Source organism: Microcaecilia unicolor, chromosome 1 (assembly GCF_901765095.1).
Source record: "Microcaecilia unicolor chromosome 1, aMicUni1.1, whole genome shotgun sequence".
Classification (NCBI taxonomy): Eukaryota; Metazoa; Chordata; class Amphibia; order Gymnophiona; family Siphonopidae; genus Microcaecilia; species Microcaecilia unicolor.
Window position 1 is genome coordinate 173,788,870 of NC_044031.1, and position 17,992 is coordinate 173,806,861.

Below are 17,992 nucleotides of genomic sequence, written 5' to 3' on the forward strand. Positions count from 1 at the left end.
CGGTTCCCCACAGGAGGCTCTTAAATAAACTGGAGGGGCTGAAGATAGGTCCTGAAGTGGTGAACTGGATTAGGAACTGGTTGAAGGACAGACGCCAGAGGGTGGTGATGAATGGAATTCTCTCCTCGGAGGGAAATGTGAGTAGTGGAGTGCCTCAGGGATCGGTGCTGGGGCCGATTCTGTTCAATATATTTGTGAGTGACATTGCTGAAGGGTTACAAGGTAAAGTTTGCCTATTTGCGGATGATACTAAGATCTGTAACAGAGTGGACACCCGGGAGGGAGTGGAAAACATGAAAAAGGATCTGAGGAAGCTAGAAGAATGGTCTAAGGTTTGGCAATTAAAATTCAATGCGAAGAAATGCAAAGTGATGCACTTAGGGAATAGAAATCCACAGGAGATGTTTGTGTTAGGCGGGGAGAGTCTGATAGGTACGGGTGGAGAGAGGGATCTTGGGGTGATAGTATCTGAGGATTTGAAGGCGACGAAACAGTGTGACAAGGCGGTGGCCGTAGCTAGAAGGTTGTTAGGCTGTATAGAGAGAGGTGTGACCAGCAGAAGAAAGGGGGTGTTGATGCCCCTGTATAAGTCGTTGGTGAGGCCCCACTTGGAGTATTGTGTTCAGTTTTGGAGGTTGTATCTTGTTAAGGATGTAAAAAGAATTGAAGCGGTGCAAAGAAAAGCTACGAGAATGGTATGGGATTTGCATTACAAGACGTATGAGGAGAGACTTGCTGAACTAAACATGTATACTCTGGAGGAAAGGAGAAACAGGGGTGATATGATACAGACGTTCAAATATTTGAAAGGTATTAATCCGCAAACGAACCTTTTCCGGAGATGGGAAGATGGTAGAACAAGAGGACATGAAATGATATTGAAGGGTGGCAGACTCAAGAAAAATGTCAGGAAGTATTTTTTCACGGAGAGAGTAGTGGATGCTTGGAATGCCCTCCCGCGGGAGGTGGTGGAAATGAAAATGGTAACGGAATTCAAACATGCGTGGGATAAGCATAAAGGAATCCTGTGCTGAAGGAATGGATCCTCAGGAGCTTAGTCAAGATCGGGAGGCGGGGCTGGTGGTTGGGAGGCGGGGATAGTGCTGGGCAGACTTATACGGTCTGTGCCAGAGCCGGTTGTTGGGAGGCAGGGCTGGTGGTTGGGAGGTGAGGATAGTGCTGGGCAGACTTATAAGGTCTGTGCCAGAGCCGGTGGTTGGGAGGCAGGGCTGGTGGTTGGGAGGCGGGGATAGTGCTGGGCAGACTTATACGGTCTGTGCCCTGTAGAGCACAGGTACAAATCAAAGTAGGGTATACACAAAAAACAGCAAATATGAGTTATCTTGTTGGGCAGACTGGATGGACCGTGCAGGTCTTTTTCTGCCGTCATCTACTATGTTAGAAATAGTGCCAATTTCTTACTATGGTCTACTAATGCACCTTGGAAAACATAGTGAAGAATTACTTCAACATGTGAGAAACTACAGGTTTATTCCTTATATATTTTTTAGTATTTATGTTGTGCTCCTTGTTCCTTCTTTGTGCAGTACTTCTCCTTTGTGTACTGTGTGATGTTTGTCTTGTGTGGCATTGTACAATTCTACTGTAAACTGCTTTGATGTAGAATTATTAAAAAGCAGTATAGCAAATTGCCAAATAAACTGAGTAGATTAACGTCTAAAAAAAAAAGTGTCTTTAAATTTTAAACTCTGGTATTCCATCAAATCCTTAACTAGATTTTCAGTGCAACATACCTGCAGCATGTATTGGAGTTCTCTTCACAACATAGTCTTTCACCATGATTGATGCTCCTTGATTAATAAGTACATCTACACATTCAACATGCCCTTTAAAAGCGGCAAGATCCAAAGGTGTCCTTCCGTAAGTGTTCCTTACATCCAAGTCCAGTAAAGACTGCACCAGAATCTCTAAAGCTTGATGATGACCACGATAAGCCTGAGAGACAATTGAAACCATCTGTTTAAAAAAAATCTAAAGATAACACATTTTTCAAGTCTTTTACGCTGTGCACACAATAAAAAGTTAGCCCCCTGTAACAAAGGATTTATAACACGGCTCCTAACATAAGCAAAGCAAATGGGACAATAACAATCCACAGATACTGTTTTGAAAAGTAACGGTGACAAACACTGTAAACTTCAGAGAAGGAGAATCACAATATGGCTTTTTTTAAAATGTAAAATAAGCTATTATAAACAAAATAGACACCATTTTCTCTTTCTGAATTATCAAGAATAGGAAAAGGTAATGGCTTACTGTAACCATTCTTCTCTAATGATAGTGTTACAATGAGCCATACTGATGGTAACATGCCCTGTGCATGGTGTCAGAGGATCCTTACGGCGCAGTAGTTCTCAGTCCTCAAGACCTATCTAGTCAATCTGGTCTTTAGGATATACACAATTAATTTGTATGAGATATGAGGTATATTTGTAGACCATGGAGACCATGAATTTAAACATTTCTCATGCATGGGGATAATCTGTAAACCAGACTGACAGGTAGATCCCTAGAATCAGATTGAACCATAGTTCTATAGTTTTCTCAGAAAGATTATGCATATGTGCAGAGGATTTACTACTGGCCATTGGAAACAGCTGCTTGCGTAACTTAGTTTTTAACAAACTGAAGCTGGGACAAGAACAAATTTCAAATGGGAAGGATGGGTGGCTTGTCTCTCATTATATGGCTCTAATCAATGCATAACAATGGCAAACAGCAACAATAACATACTGACAGAATACTGACCCAAATGATCATCTTCAAATAAAAAGGGAGAGACATGAAACACAAATTGGTAAACATACAATAAAATGTTTTTAACACATGCTTATTATTTTATAGTGCAACTGGACATATCCAACACTGTACAGTGGTAATTATACAGGCAGAATATGTCCCTGCCCGAAAGAGCCTACAAACTAAGTGTGTACCTGAGGAAATTGGAAAAATGTGATTTGCCCAGGACCACAAAGAGTGTCAGTAGCATCTGAACCTGGCTTCTCTGGTTCTCAGTACACTGCTCTAACCATTAGGCCACTTCCTTACCAAGAGAACTTACTTAGGCTTTTTTTTATATATTTATTTTTTGTATCATCCATAGAACTTGAAAAATAAGGACAGGAAGACAATCCTAGAAGGCAAAAGAAATGGGCTTTAGGAGGGTAGGAGTATTTCTCTTCTCCATAAACAAGTCTTATGTTTCATTCCTTTATATTAGAAGAAAGAAGCAATAACAAAAGCTAAACCAGTTTCAATGCGAGTTATTAATACAAAAAGAACACCCTATACTCATCCCTCCCTCCCAAACCCCCCCCCCCCCCCGGTCTCACAACAAATATAGGGTACATCTATCTGCAATGAAGAAAACCTCTAAAGATTTAAAAACCAGCTTTGTGCCAGGTGAGTCAAAGTTAACCAGAATGGTTTCCAGATCTTCTAGTAAACATGGTCCTCTAGGGTGTGAAATATCATGTATTTGCATACGTTCCATATGCAATTGTTCAGTCATGTAAATCTGCCACCACTGTATGAAAGGAGAAGTTGCTGTTGTCCAGGTAAATAAAATCGTTAAGCCCAAGGAAAATTGCAGTTTAAATCCAGCAGGCACGGGGTCATTCAGTACATAGGTACCAAAATGTAGCTGAGGTTCCAGCTGAAATGCACAAGACCAAACAGTCAATAAGGTTGTACGGAGATGCATCCAAAAATACTGAACCTGTGTACAGTGCCAAAACATATGGCCTAAAGTAGCTCTACTTATACCACACTTAGGGCACTGATCACCAGGCTGAATTCCTGCCCTGTAAGCTCTATGTGGAGAGTCAAAAAGTCATAGTAAAAATTTATAGGAAGTTTCTCTATGTGAGATGGTTAAGAAACCGCTTAGGCAAGCTCATAATGTCATAATGCAGGTTTGCAAAAGGGAAGCTGAAATGGTGGAAGTCAAATTGGCAGTACAAAGCGCTGCCAATCGGGTATAGTATATATCAGCAGTGGTGTCCTTCAAATATCTAAGGTAAAAGGTTAAAGGTACTGTCAACTGAGAGCCCAAAGTAAATAACCCTCCAGTAGTCTCTTGGACATCTTCTATCAAGTCAGTCCATGGTAATGAAGAGACATAATGATGAAGTTAAAGACATGTTAAAGACCTGGTGGCAGGGCAAACTCTCATTGCAATTCCGGAAAGGTTTACATTTTGCCCTCTTCAGGTCACCACCTGTAGTAAATACCTCATCCCCAATGACCTTCATCTAGTAAAAATTCCCCCATCCCTCCCAGGAAGGAAAGCAGGATTAGCACAAATTGATAAATATGGCGTCACTACAGGAGTAAAGTGGTACCACTCACACAGCCAGCGCCACACTCGTCTACTAGTATAGAGGAAGGGATAACACCGAAAAATGCTTGAAGGCAAGTCAGCAGTGGCATGCAGAATGTGGCTAAAGTGAACCTCAAGTATCAATTTAGTTTCTAGATCAGTGACTAAAAATATGCTGTATTTCTAATGTGCTGCATTCCGCACTCCACTGTCATATAATGTATGATAAGCAATCCCACGCCTTCATGATCACGTGGAGTTTGTAACACCCCTAACTGGGTTCCTCCACTTCCTGAGATAAGATTGCAAGAATCTATGTAAAGCTTTCTTGTCACTATGACACAGATGAAAGGAAGAAGTTGAAAAACATATAACCAACGTGGGATTTGTATCATGTTATACAAATGAATACATCCCCATAGTGACAAAGGATAAGCTGTCCACACTGATAATCTCTGCACAGTATCAGCAAGTAAAGGTTGTATACATGGGCGTAGACTGGGGGGGGGCGAGGGGGGCAATGCCCCCCCAAACGCAGGGCCGGCACCAGGCAGCTCTTCCTTCGCCCCGCCCTCTCCCCGTTCCTTCTCCTCCCTCCCTCCGGATCCGTCCCTCACCAACCTGATCTTCGAATCCTTTGTCTGCCCGGCACGCTAGCGCTCTCTCCCCTGCTGGTTCGCGCTTTAAAAATGGCCGCCGAGACTTCCAGAGGCGGCCTCGCGAGACTTAGTCTCGGCGGCCATTTTGAAGCGCGAACCGGCAGGGGAGAGTCAGCGCTAGCGGGCAGGCGAAGAATTCGAAGATCAAGTTGGTGAGGGATGGATCTGGAGGGAGGAGAACTGGCTCACTGCGGGGGGGGGGGGGGGGAAGGAACAGGGAGAGGGTGGGATGAAAAGAGGGCAGGGGAGAGGAGGGTCACTGCTGGACTGGGTGGATAGAGGGAAGGGGAAAGGAGGGCCACTGGGCATGGGGGCAGGGGAGAGGAGGGTCACTGCTGGACTGAGTGGATGGAGGGCAGGGGAAAGGAGGGGCATGGGGACAGGGGAGAGGAGGGTCACTGCTGGACTGGGTGGATGGAGGGCAGGGGAAAGGAGGGCCACTGGGCATGGGGACAGGGGACAGGGGAGAGGAGGGTCACTGCTGGACTGAGTGGATAGAGGGAAGGGGAAAGGAGGGCCACTGGGTATGGGGACAGGGGAGAGGAGGGTCACTGCTGGACTGAGTGGATGGAGGGCAGGGGAAAGGAGGGCCACTGGGCATGGGGGAAGGGGAAAGGAGGGTCGCTGGACATGGGTGGATGGAGGGCAGGGGAGAGAAAAGAAATGCTGGACATGGATGGAGGGGAGGAAAGAGTGAGGAAGGAGATGAGATGAGGGGAAAGGAAGAGAGGAGAAAAACTGCACATGGATGAAAAAAAAAGGCAGAAGCTGAGGACCAGAAATGAAGAAGAAAGGAGGAAAGGAAAGAAATAAATGGAAAGGAAGCACTGGAAACTGAGTTAAGAGGACAGATAGCAGCAGAATCAGATAGTGGACCAGCATGATCAGAAAAACAGTCACCAGACAACAAAGGTAGAAAAAAATTATTTTATTTTCATTATAGTGTTTGGAATATGTTCACTTTGAGAATCAGGTGCTCAACATTAAAAGTTTATATTTACTTATTTATACCCCCCTCCCAGGCTCTCTCCCCGGCTAAAGCCAGCTCTGCAATTTGGGGGGGGGGGGGGGGGGCGCAGAGGGGGACCGGGGGGGAGAGTCTGTTGTTAAACATTTACCAGCACACCACTGCCTGCCGCCAAACCCGCTGCCTCTCCGATTCAGTGGCTATCCATCGTCAAACGAACACTGGTTATTCCCAAAAAAGCCAGCTCTTGCTCCCTTCTTTCCTCCATATTAGCATAATTTGCATATACATATATGCAAATGAATATGCTAATATGCCCCGCCCCTTCCTTTGCCCCCCCAAATGAAACAGTCAAACTACACCTATGGTTGTATATTATAATTATAAAGTTTAGTCAACTCCACGGGGAGATACAATACCAAGTATTTCAGGGCTTCCTCCTCCCAAATCAAGGGAAAGGGTCTCACCCAAGAAGTCTTTACACAACACAAAAGAGGCATGGCCTTAGATTTTTCCAAATTTAAATTTAGAGTGAAGCCTGAAAAAGTCCCAAACATATCCAAAAGATATAACAAATTAGGAAGACTCTTTTGTGGGTCTGTTAAAAGAACCAAAAAGTCATCTGCAAAGGCCAATGCCTTTAATGTTGTATCATCTATAGTCACTCCTGAAATAGTAGGGTCCCCATTCAAGAGATGTAGCAAAGATTCTATAAATAAAACAAATAGAGGAGAAAGGGGCATCCCTGGTGAGTCCACCAAGATACCTGGAACGACACAGTTCAATCCCATTCACTATAATCTGGGCCTGAGAAGAATAGAGAGCTTTTATTGCTTCGAAATACCAAACCTCAGATGTCAACTCTAGCAAGAATATCAAACATGTGAGCCCATTTGACTATATTAAATGCCTTTGCCGCATCCAGGCTGACAGCCAAGGATGGCAGTTTCTGAGCGCGACAATATGACATTGCAATCAACACCTTCCTCACATTACTTACCGACTGGTGACCCCTAACAAATATGACCTGCTTCCCAGCAACCAAAATTGACAAATGACCCACTAGGCGACTAGCTAGCATCTTAGCTAGAAGCTTTATGTCTACGTTCAAGAGAGAGATAGGCCTATAGGAATACGCCTCCTCCTGAGGTGTGTGCTTGGGCAGAAGTGTGATTAATGCTACATTATCATATAAAGGAAAGGACCCTGTCTGCACTACTTCCTGATAATAATCTAAGAGGGGTCCCACCAACTGAAGCTGCATGGCTTTATAAAATTTGCCCGTGTAACCATCCACCCCTGGCACTGTATGAGTTTGCAGCGACTATCGCTGCTTGAAGCTCCCTGGCTTGCAATGGTGCATTCAAGGTGTCTACTGCTTCCGGAGGTAAAGTAGGCAAACCCACCTTATCAAGAAGCTTCTGAGACTCAGCAGTGAGCTGAGGACTCTCCACAGCATACAACTGATGGAAGTGGTCTAAAAATCTCTCTGCTATTTGATCAGTACGGTTAGTGAGGGATCCCAAGCTAACTCTTGATGAGGGTACAGCCCGAGAGCCACTCGAATTCTTAACTAGCTGAGTCATATAGAAGCCAGCCTTATTCAAAAAAGTATAAAATTTATGTTTATAATAAAGAAGGCCGTGTGTTTTTTTCATGAATGAAGGTATTTAAGGCTGACTGTGTAGAAATCAGTGCATCCTTCACTGCCTGAATAGGTGTGTGAAAGTAAGTCCTCTTAACTTGGTGTAGCTTCTTTTCTAGATTAACTATACCAGCAGCCAAATTCTTATTTCTCAAGCTAACAAAGGCAATGATGTCTCCACGTATCACCGCCTTGGCGGTATCCCAAAATAGTGTTGGCTGCTCACTGTGGTGCCCATTTGTTGTGACAAAATAGTCCCATCTTGCCCTCAAATATTAAACAACAAAAAACAGGGTTTCTCACCAAGTATGCAGGAAAATGCCATCCCTTTTGCATCCTATGAAAAACAGGCACCTCAAGAACAACCCACACCATGGAGTGATCAGATATGATCTCAGAGCCCATGACTGCTGCCCCCTTTGCCAGGATATTGTCATCCGTCTCCATTAACAGACGAACAATCCATATCTGCATGCATAACAGTGTTCACGTCCCCCAAAACTACAATATCTGCATCCGCATAGGGAAGATGATGTTGAAGCAATGAAGGATAAAAGGAAGCATCAAAGGGCACGGGGCCATATACCCAGTACTTGTTTTTTTAGGAAAAAAGGTACCGGTACTCATACAGTGCCAACCTTAAGGGCAGGATCACTATCTTAAAGCAGGCCGTGATAAATTTTCACTAAATCTAGGAGCCAGCGGTGGAGACCTCTTCTCCTTCCCCATACTTCCAACACTGTCCCCAGTGAAGTTGGGGAAATGGGGAACTCCTTCCATATCATCAGTAGCTCTTTCAGAAACGGACTTACTAAGGCTCTTTTCCTGTTTTGTTTCTTTGGGCAATGAAACTGTAGTAAATCAGTTCCTTATAGTGCCTCACTGACAAAAGCCGATAGTCTCCCTTCCCAAAGCATGTGACTGCACTCTCTAGATAGGTGGAATAGAGGCAATTGCTTCTTTGTTTCACTGGTCATCATAGCCTGGGTCCCCCCCACCAGTCTCTTTCTCGCTTGAACATACCTCCTCCCTACAGCCTTCACCCAATGTCTCTCACACTCGCACATACTAGGCCCCAGCCTTCATCTATTCCCCTCACCTTGCGGGTTGCATTTTTAGAAGAAATGGCACACTTCCTAGTCCCTGCTGCGATTCATCTCTCATGTAGACTTGAATCACACGGTACTGGAAGTTTGGGCTGGTCTTGCAGTGTCAGTCATTTGAGACTCCTGAACTTCCTGCACTATATGGTTCAAGCTTATATAGACAGTCAAATCGCGGTGCAGAAGCAAAGAATGTACCATTTGAGGTAGTGCTTCAAAAAACCCTAAAATTAGGGGGTATGAAATCCTGGGTGCCAGTGCAATTTCTAGGTGCCTGGGATTTGTTGAGCCCTGACTTAAGTATGAAATCTCTGAAACCCTGGTCTTTATATAGACATATAGGAAACCTCCATTGGTATTGACCCGGGCTACTCTCGGAGGGCTCCCATATAGCCATCACCATAGCATGGTCTGATATTTTGATGGGTCCTATTTCTGCTGCACGAATTTTTGTAAATAAAGGACGAGAGATAAAAATGTAGTCAATCCGCGACATGGTGGCATGTGCGCGGGACAAATTAGTATAATCTCGCTCTAATGGATGCAGGGTGCGCCACACATCCACCAGGTCCAGGACCTCACTTAACACTCCTATGCCTCTAGAGTCCGTACTCGATCTCCTTTTCTCCCCCTGTGATCTATCCAGTTTAGGATCTCCCACTGCATTGAAATCTCCTCCTACTAGCAGGGGGGTTCCCTCAAAACTAGTTAAATGATGCAAAAGTTGTTTGTAGAACGCCTTGCTATACGTGTTGGAAGTATACTCATTACATATAACTATTGGTTGGCGCTCTACAGTTAAGTGTGCCAATACAAATCTACCTGCTGCATCAGCAACAATTTTGTGTGTAGTAATTTGAATCCCTTTCTTAATCAAAATTATGACCCCCGCTTTTTTGGCCTGCGCCGGAGATTCATAATATGAGCCAATCCACCAACGGCATAGTTTCTCATGTTCTTTGGCATTTAAATGTGTTTCCTGAAGCAGTGCTATTGACACCTTCTGCTTATGAAGTGCTTGAAGTATCTTCTGCCCTTTAATTGGCGAAGAAATACCTCCCACATTCCATGTCACTACTTTAAGGGTCGTCACTTGTTATCATTTAGCAAAGAATATGTTAACCGGATACCTTCACTGACTAGGCAAGGGGGGCATCCCAGCCTATACCCCCACCACCTATGGTGAAACAGAATTCTACGTAGACATACATTCCATGTAGCTCTTACTGTATTGCCTGCTGTCCCCTGTTCCCCTTTGACCATGAAGATCTTGCTCCTCAATGTTCCCCCCTCTACCCCTCCCCTACCCACCCCCTGTCTTCCCAACCTCCCCATATTCCTAGCAGCACCTACGGTGCACTACTTCCGGGTCCCCAATCCGGGATCGCAACCAGTCCAACAATGTATATTTATATGTCCCCCTTCCACCTTACAGGGTTCACAAACAGCATAACAACTATCAACATAACAACCTCAGAACTTAAATTTCAATTACAAATTATCACGAGTCTTCTCGCCTTTACTCCTCCTCCTCCTTCAGTTTCGAAGATCACTCTATATTCCTTCTAGAGCCCTGTTCATGTATTTCCAGATGTACTTGGCCTAAACTTCTCCAGCCGATCCACAAATGCTTGAGCAGCTTCTACAGTGTCACAGAACCGTACTGTACCATTATACTGGATTCTTAATTTAGCCGGGTACAATAGACTGAACCAGATCTGCATTTTATGTAGTCGCCCACAAACTGGCGAGTATTGTTTGCGTTGGAGGGAGACTTTAGTAGAATAATCTTGAAAGCACAGTATCTTATGCCAGTCTACCTCCAGCATTTCCCCTTTCCGAAGAGCGGCTAACACGTCCACCTTGTGCTGATAATGGAGCAGTCTCAAAATGACCACTCTAGGTCGGTGTGTTGGTCTCCTTCTTGGGCCCAGGCGTGTGCTCGTTCTATTTAAGTGGCCCCGTCATACTCTGATTAGGCAAAATCTTGGCGAGCTATGGTTCCAAAAACCCTCTCAGTTCCGCGTCCACTATTGATTCTGGTATTCTTACCAGCCGGAGACTGTTCCTGCGAGAACGATTCTCCAAATCTTCCACTTTATCTTCTAGTGTAGAGACCATTTTTTGGAGATGTTCAATTGACTTTGAGGCCTCTTGCGAGGAAGTTTCCACTTCCCCCAGTCGTTGTTGGACCTCCTGGAACTCGTTAGTAAAAGTAGTGATTCTTTGATCCATTCCGTCAAGCTTGTCTATGATTTGTTGTAACTTGTGGCTCATGGTTTCTTCCACCACCATTTTTACCTCTGTAACAATTTCTGAGGCCCAGGCAGAGCTCACCGATGGTGATGATGGAGAACTTTTTTCCGCCATCTTTGTACCCCTGCTCTTATATTTGTCCAGGTCTTTCTTGGAACTTCTAGTCGCCATGCAAGAGTACTGAGGGTATCTATGATCAGGTCAGCAGATTATGAATACTTTGTTCTGCCCCAGATTCTCAGCTGCTGGATTGAACTGTCCATATATTTATATTTTGCTGAGTACTGTTTCAATGCTGTATAAATGCTCACTCGAGGCTGTTATATTTTAAATCCGACTCCCAATCACAGTCAGTCAAAGGCTCTGCTCATTTGCAGGCCACTGCTTGTGCTGACGGTAGATCCCACCTAACTAGCAGCTTCTTCCACTTTTGTTAAGCGCTCCTGTGATCGTTTGCAAGGACGAATTCTGATGCCGTTATACTGGCTGACTCGTGCCTCTCCTCCCCCATTCAAACGCTCATTCTGATACAAATGCGTTCTGGTGTCCCCCACTCTGCGAGTCCCACTCATGAGCCCACACTCCTCCTCACCTCGTCCGCCTGCTCATACCTCCGATGCCATCACCTGCTCTGGGTCCCTCTGGTAAGAGTTTTCCACCTCCCCCCCCCCCCCCCCCCGAGAGCGTCACTTGTATCGGGTCTGTTGGTTATCTCCTTCCTGGGATTCTCTCCAGTTACTGCTCTGTGCGGCTCCACGCAGATGCGGGCGGGCGTGAGCGCACTGGATTTCTCCGTTCCGTCTGTTCAATTCGGTATTCGCGGCACTCAATCTTACTCGTTTAACATTCTGTGGCTGGGGGACACCTTCTCCACCATATTTTAGGGGTTGGAAATACTTTTTCTGGCTGGATCCCCGATCGTCGCCCCAAAAAACAACAAGGCAAACGATCTGCAAAATCCAATATGGAAAAAGAAGCCAGCAGATCAATATAACATCAGAAATATTTTATTGAAGATACCGTATGTATTTCCCAAAAAACACCAAGGCAAACAATCTGCAAAATCCAATATGGAAAAAGAAGCCAGCAGATCAATATAACATCAGAAAGATTGTCGCCTTCAGGAGCTCACTGTGCGGCGGCCATCTTGACCGGCAGCTCCACCGGAAGCTGAGCCCTGACTTAAAAATACCAATGTTTGAACTGTTCTCCAATAAAGGGGGGTCATTTACTAACAGTTAACACCCTTATTGTAAGCTACTTAGCGCAGGGCCCATAGAAATAAACTGTGCCCTGTGGCAGATAAAACACGATAATGCTGCCATTGTTCATTAACTGTTAGTAAATGACCTCTACAATGTATACATCACTACATACTTTTAAGTAGAAACTGAAAAAACTGATAGTGTATAGTATTTTTTCCTTTCTTGTTCTGCCGGTCAACAAAGTATAATAAAATAAGTGTTCAATTATCCTAGTTTTTATCCATAGTTTTACAGTATACTGAGCTCTATAGGTTCAGTAGTAAATGTTTAGTTTATAGAGGACAGGACTGAAGCTTCTAAACTTGTGGGTAGGTTACAATAATTATAGTCAGATGATATTAAAACAGCTTACAGTCTAGGATGTTGACTTGAATTGGATTTAGTAATATCACTGTTAAAATATTAAATTTCAGTACTGTTGTAATGGTTTAATAAGATCTGTTGAATGGTACTTTAGAAATGACAGAGGTAAAATACAGGTATATTTTAATTTTGGCCTCTGATACAAATATTTATGAATTATTTTATATGCTTGAGCTGCCAAATCTCATTCTTTCTTTCTTTGCTACAGATGCTAATGTGTTTTCCACTTTTCTTCAAGTGATTGCTTTCCTTAACTACATATTAGTGGATTGACTTTTGATCACACCTACAGTGTTTCACTAGTGAAAAAATGTGTATGGCTTAGAACTCTGATCCTCATTTATCATAATTTCTTAGACACATCATTGGGAAACAGGTCACCTTTTTGGGGGAATGCAACACTTGTTTCTCGGCCTTCACAAATATGCAAATTAGATACACCTGATGCAAACCCACTCTATTAGCATCCTGGATTCAGTCTTGTGGGGAACTTCTTTCCACCAACAGTTCCTACTACTACTACTACTACTATTTAACATTTCTAAAGCGCTAATAGGGTTACGCAGCGCTGTACAATTTAACATAGGACAGTCCCTGCTCAAAGAGCTTACAAATTTAACATAGGACAGTCCCTGCTCAAAGAGCTTACAATCTAATGGACAAATGTACAGTCAAGTCAAGTAGGGGCAGTCAAATTGGGGCAGTCTAGATTTCTTGAGAGGTATAAAGGTTAGGTGCCGAAGGCAACATTGAAGAGGTGGGCTTGAGCAAGGATTTGAAGATGGGTAGGAAGGGGGCTTGGCGTAGGGGCTCAGGAAGTTGGTTCCACGCATAGGGTGAGGCGAGGCAGAATGGGCGGAGCCTGGAGTTGGAGGTGGTGGAGAAGGGTACTGAGAGGAGGGATTTGTCCTGTGAGCGGAGGTTTCGGGCGGGAACGTAAGGGGAGATGAGGGTGGAGAGGTAATGAGGGGCTGCAGACTGAGTGCATTTGTAGGTGAGAAGGAGAAGCTTGAACTGTATGTGGTATCTGATCGGAAGCCAGTGAAGCGACCTGAGGAGAGGGGTGATACGAGTATATCGGTTCAGGCGGAATATAAGACGTGCAGCAGCGTTCTGAATGGATTGAAGGGGGGATAGATGGCTAAGTGGGAGGCCAGTGAGGAGAAGGTTGCAGTAGTCAAGGCGAGAGGTAATGAGAGAGTGGATGAGAGTTCGGGTGGTGTGCTCAGAGAGGAAAGGGCAAATTTTGATGATGTTAAAGAGGAAGAAGCAACAGGTCTTGGCTGTCTGCTGGATATGTGCAGAGAATGAGAGGGAGGAGACGAAGATGACTCCGAGGTTGCGGGCAGATGAGACGGGGAGGATGAGGGTGTTATCAACTGAGATCGAGAGCAGAGGTGGGCTTTGGTGGAAAGAGGATAAGCTCGGTCTTGGACATGTTCAGTTTCAGGTGGCGGTTGGACATCCATGCAGCAATGTCGGATAAGCAGGCCGATACCTTGGTCTGGGTCTCCACGGTGATGTCTGCTGTGGAGAGATACAGCTGGGTGTCATCAGCATAAAGATGATACTGGAAACCATGAGATGAGATCAGTGAGCCCAGGGAAGAGGTGTAGATTGAAAAAAGAAGGGGTCCAAGGACAGATCCCTGGGGAACTCCAACAGAGAGCGGGATGGGGGTGGAGGAAGAACCATGAGAGTGTACTCTGAAGGGGCGGTGAGAGAGATAGGAGGAGAACCAGGAGAGGACAGAGCCCTGGAACCCAAATGAGGACAGTGTGGCGAGAAGTAAATCATGATTGACAGTGTCAAACGCGGCGGATAGATCAAGGAGCAGTAGTGGCCTCTGGATTTGGCAAGGAACAGGTCATTACAGACTTTAGAGAGTTCTGTTTCTGTCGAGTGTAGAGGGCGAAAACCGGATTGAAGTGGATCGAGGATGGTCGGAGAGGAAATCAAGGCAGCGGCTGTGAACAGCGCGCTCAAGTAGTTTGGAGAGGAAGGGTAGGAGGGAGATGGGGCGGTAGTTGGAGGGACAGGTAGGGTCAAGTGATGGTTTTTTGAGGAGAGGTGTGACTACGGCATGCTTGAAGGTGTCAGGGACAGTTGCAATGGAGAGAGAGAGAGAGGTTGAGGATATGACAGATGGAGGGGGTGACAGTATGAGAGATGGTGTTAAGTAAGTTGGTGGGGAAGGGATCAGAGGAACAAGTTGTGCATTTTGAGGAGGAAAGAAGGCGGGCAGTTTCCTCCTCGGTGATAACAGGAAAGGAGGAGAAAGAGTTGGTTGGTTGGTTGAGGGTTGAAGAGAGAAGAGGAGGAGGTGGCTTGGTAGTGAATTCAAGGTTGATCTTTTGCACCTTGTCGCGGAAGTAGTCAGCCAGTGATTGAGGAGACAGTGGGGGGGGGGGGGGGGGGGGGGGGGGAGCGGAGGCACTTTGAGGAGGGAGTTAAGGGTGGCGAAGAGACGACGAGGGTTGGAGCTGAGAGAATTGGACAATTGGGTGTAGTAGTCCTGTTTGGCAAAGAATAGGGAGGACTGGAAGGAGCCAGTTCCTCTGGCTTTCCTCAACTGAGCCCACTTATTTGGGAGACCTGGGTCTCAGTTTAAAACCGCCTCCTCCCCTGGACAGGACTTTCCACTCTCACTGTAACTTTACAGTCCTATCCTCCACTCCATGGCTGTTAGTCCAGTTCAATTAGTATGCAGTTTCCTCTGGCCCTATGTTCCTTCCACATCGGCTTCTACAATAGTTATTGGCTCCATTACTACAATATCCATAGCAAGGTAAGTACCTTCTAGGTTTTTAGAGGGATCGTCTCTCTCAGCTTCCAGGTGGTCTCCTCCAGCAGGTCTGTCACTTGTCCTTCTGGCTTCAGGCTCCATCCGTTCAGGTCCCCATTTCCTCTACTTCATTCTCTTCTTGGAGGGTGCTCTTTGTAGGGTGGCTAATAATCCTCCCCACCTCTTTAGGCCCCTCCCCTTGGCTCTGGAAGGGTCCGGAACCTTCTCCCGGGTGATTTCTCTCTTAAAGGAGAAATCTCCTTCTATGGGTCCTCCCTGACCTCTATATGTCTGGCCTTTGCTAGAGCTCCCTCTCGTGGCTCCTTCCCTGTATTTCACCGGTGTCCCCATTGGAGCGCCCCCTAGTGGCCAGTTCCTGGCATTTTACAGGGTTTTCACTACAGAAGCACCCTCTGGTGGAATCTTTAGGGTAAGACAGTCCTGTGTTTATCACACTTACCTTGATATACCACTGAAAAGGCAGAAGCTAAATCAAAAGAAAACAATGGCTCCTGAAATGTTGAGGAACTGGGTTACAATTCATGACCTGTACTTAAGTTTTCTTAAGGAACTTTATGGAATACGAAGTTGGGCATAATCATTAATCTACACACTTGAAAAGCTGAGAAAATATAATACTGAAAACACTTTTTTCTTAGAATCCGGACTTGCCTAACTGGCCTGTTTTTAAGAGGCTTTCTCAGGTGCCACAATGTTCTCATGTAAACATTTTTTGTGATTTCATTACACTTAAATGAAAAATGTATACATGTTCTGTATGTGTGTGTGTGTTTTTGTTTTTTTGCTGTTTTTTTTTTGCGTAATTGTTAATACTCCGAGGGTGGTGATTCCAAATTTTGCAGTAGGGTTTTTTGTTTGTTGTTGTTACCTAATTGATAGTTAGAGGGGAGTGGACCAATGACTCCAGGGAGACGGGATACTGATGTACTAAGTACCGCTTTATTCACAGACTCGACACAGTACCGTGTTTCGGCCACAGGCCTGCCTCAGGAGTCTTGAAGGTCAAACGGTCTTCAAAAAGACCTTTGAAGATTTATAACCCGTTCTTAAAACGTCTCTCTATAGTCTGTTGGAAACAAAACAGTGCGTAACTGCTAGTCGGTTGTAACCAAAAACAGCGTGTAGCTGCTTGTCAGGAAATCATATACACTTAGCCATCTCTCTCTTCTTCAATCTGTTCAAAATTCTGCTGCACGACTAATATTCCGCCAGGGTTGTTATGCTCATATTAGCCCGCTTCTCAAGTCACTTCATTGGCTTCCTATCCATTTCCGAATACAGTTCAAACTCCTCTTATTGACCTATAAGTGCATTCACTCTGCAACTCCTCAGTACCTCTCCACTCTCATCTCTCCCTACATTCTTCCCGGGAACTCCGTTCACTGGGTAAATCTCTCTTATCTGCACCCTTCTCCTCCACCGCTAACTCCAGATTCCGTTCCTTTTATCTTGCTGCACCATATGCCTGGAATAGACTTACTGAGCCGGTATGTCAAGCTCCATCTCTGGCCGTCTTCAAATCTAAGCTAAAAGCCCACCTTTTTGATGCTGCTTTTAACTCCTAACCCTTATTCACTTGTTCAGAACCCTTATTTTATCATCCTCACTTTAATATTCCCTTGTTTGTCCTGTTTGTCTGTCCTAATTAGATTGTAAGCTCTGTCGAGCAGGGACTGTCTCTTCATGTTCAAGTGTACAGCACTGCGTACTGTGAGCACTCTGGAGTGTTGGGGTGGGGGAGGAGTATATGGGGCTCTTATTTATTGCTTTACTTTGCTGAACAGAGAGGAGGAGCAAGATAGTGGGGCAATGTTGGACTGGGGCAGAGAGAGCGAGGGGGTTATAAGTCAAAATAAAAATAAATATTGTTTCATGCAGATCCTTTTGTTCAAACATAACTAAATGGGCTACAAGCCCCTAATGCAGTCCATTGGTTTTCTTATATTTTGCCTTTTCTGATCAGGGAGAAGGGGCAAGACAGTGGGGGAATATTGGATTGGGACAGAGAGAGAGAGAGAAAGAGAGAATTTTATAAGTCAAAATAAATATTTTGTTTCATGCAGATCTCTTTTGTTTAACATAACTAAATGGGCTATAAGCCCCTAATGCAGTCCATTTGTTCTTGTGAGGAGTTACAGTTTTAACTACATAACTACTACTAAAATTCTGAATCCCAATTCACATAGAAGTGTAAGTACAGCCATTTGTTTCTCTATTGTTGGAAGCCTTTGATCTCCCAGGCCTGGTCTGAATTTACAACTTTAAAAAGGTCTGTTCTCTTAGATTATTTAAAGCTTTAACCCTACATTGCCAACTAGTAAGATTGCTGATACACAGGGTGGACTGCAGTGCCACCCAGTGAAATTTTGCCTAACTAGCTTCTGACACAAAGAATGTGTCTTGGTCTAGCAGAGACCTTGGGGATCCCAGTGGTGTGTGGGAGAGGAAACTATAATCCCTCCCAACCAATGAGAAGGCAAAAGTGCAAGAGGTCAAACACTTACATAACACTACTTAAAAGATCCCCTCATGCCACACCAAAGCTACCACCAGCACCCCCAGACCACCCTTGGGAACTATAAGACT

General features: G+C 44.8%; 1 protein-coding gene across 1 annotated transcript in view; it reads right to left on the minus strand.

Annotated features, from left to right (window-relative positions):
- ANKRD28 (ankyrin repeat domain 28) overlaps positions 1-17,992 on the minus strand; it is a 435,540-nt gene that overhangs the window by 145,559 nt on the left and 271,989 nt on the right. Inside the window, exon 11 of the mRNA XM_030205533.1 lies at positions 1,755-1,956. Coding sequence (XP_030061393.1) covers positions 1,755-1,956 — 202 coding nt within the window. The remainder of the gene's footprint in view (positions 1-1,754; positions 1,957-17,992) is intronic.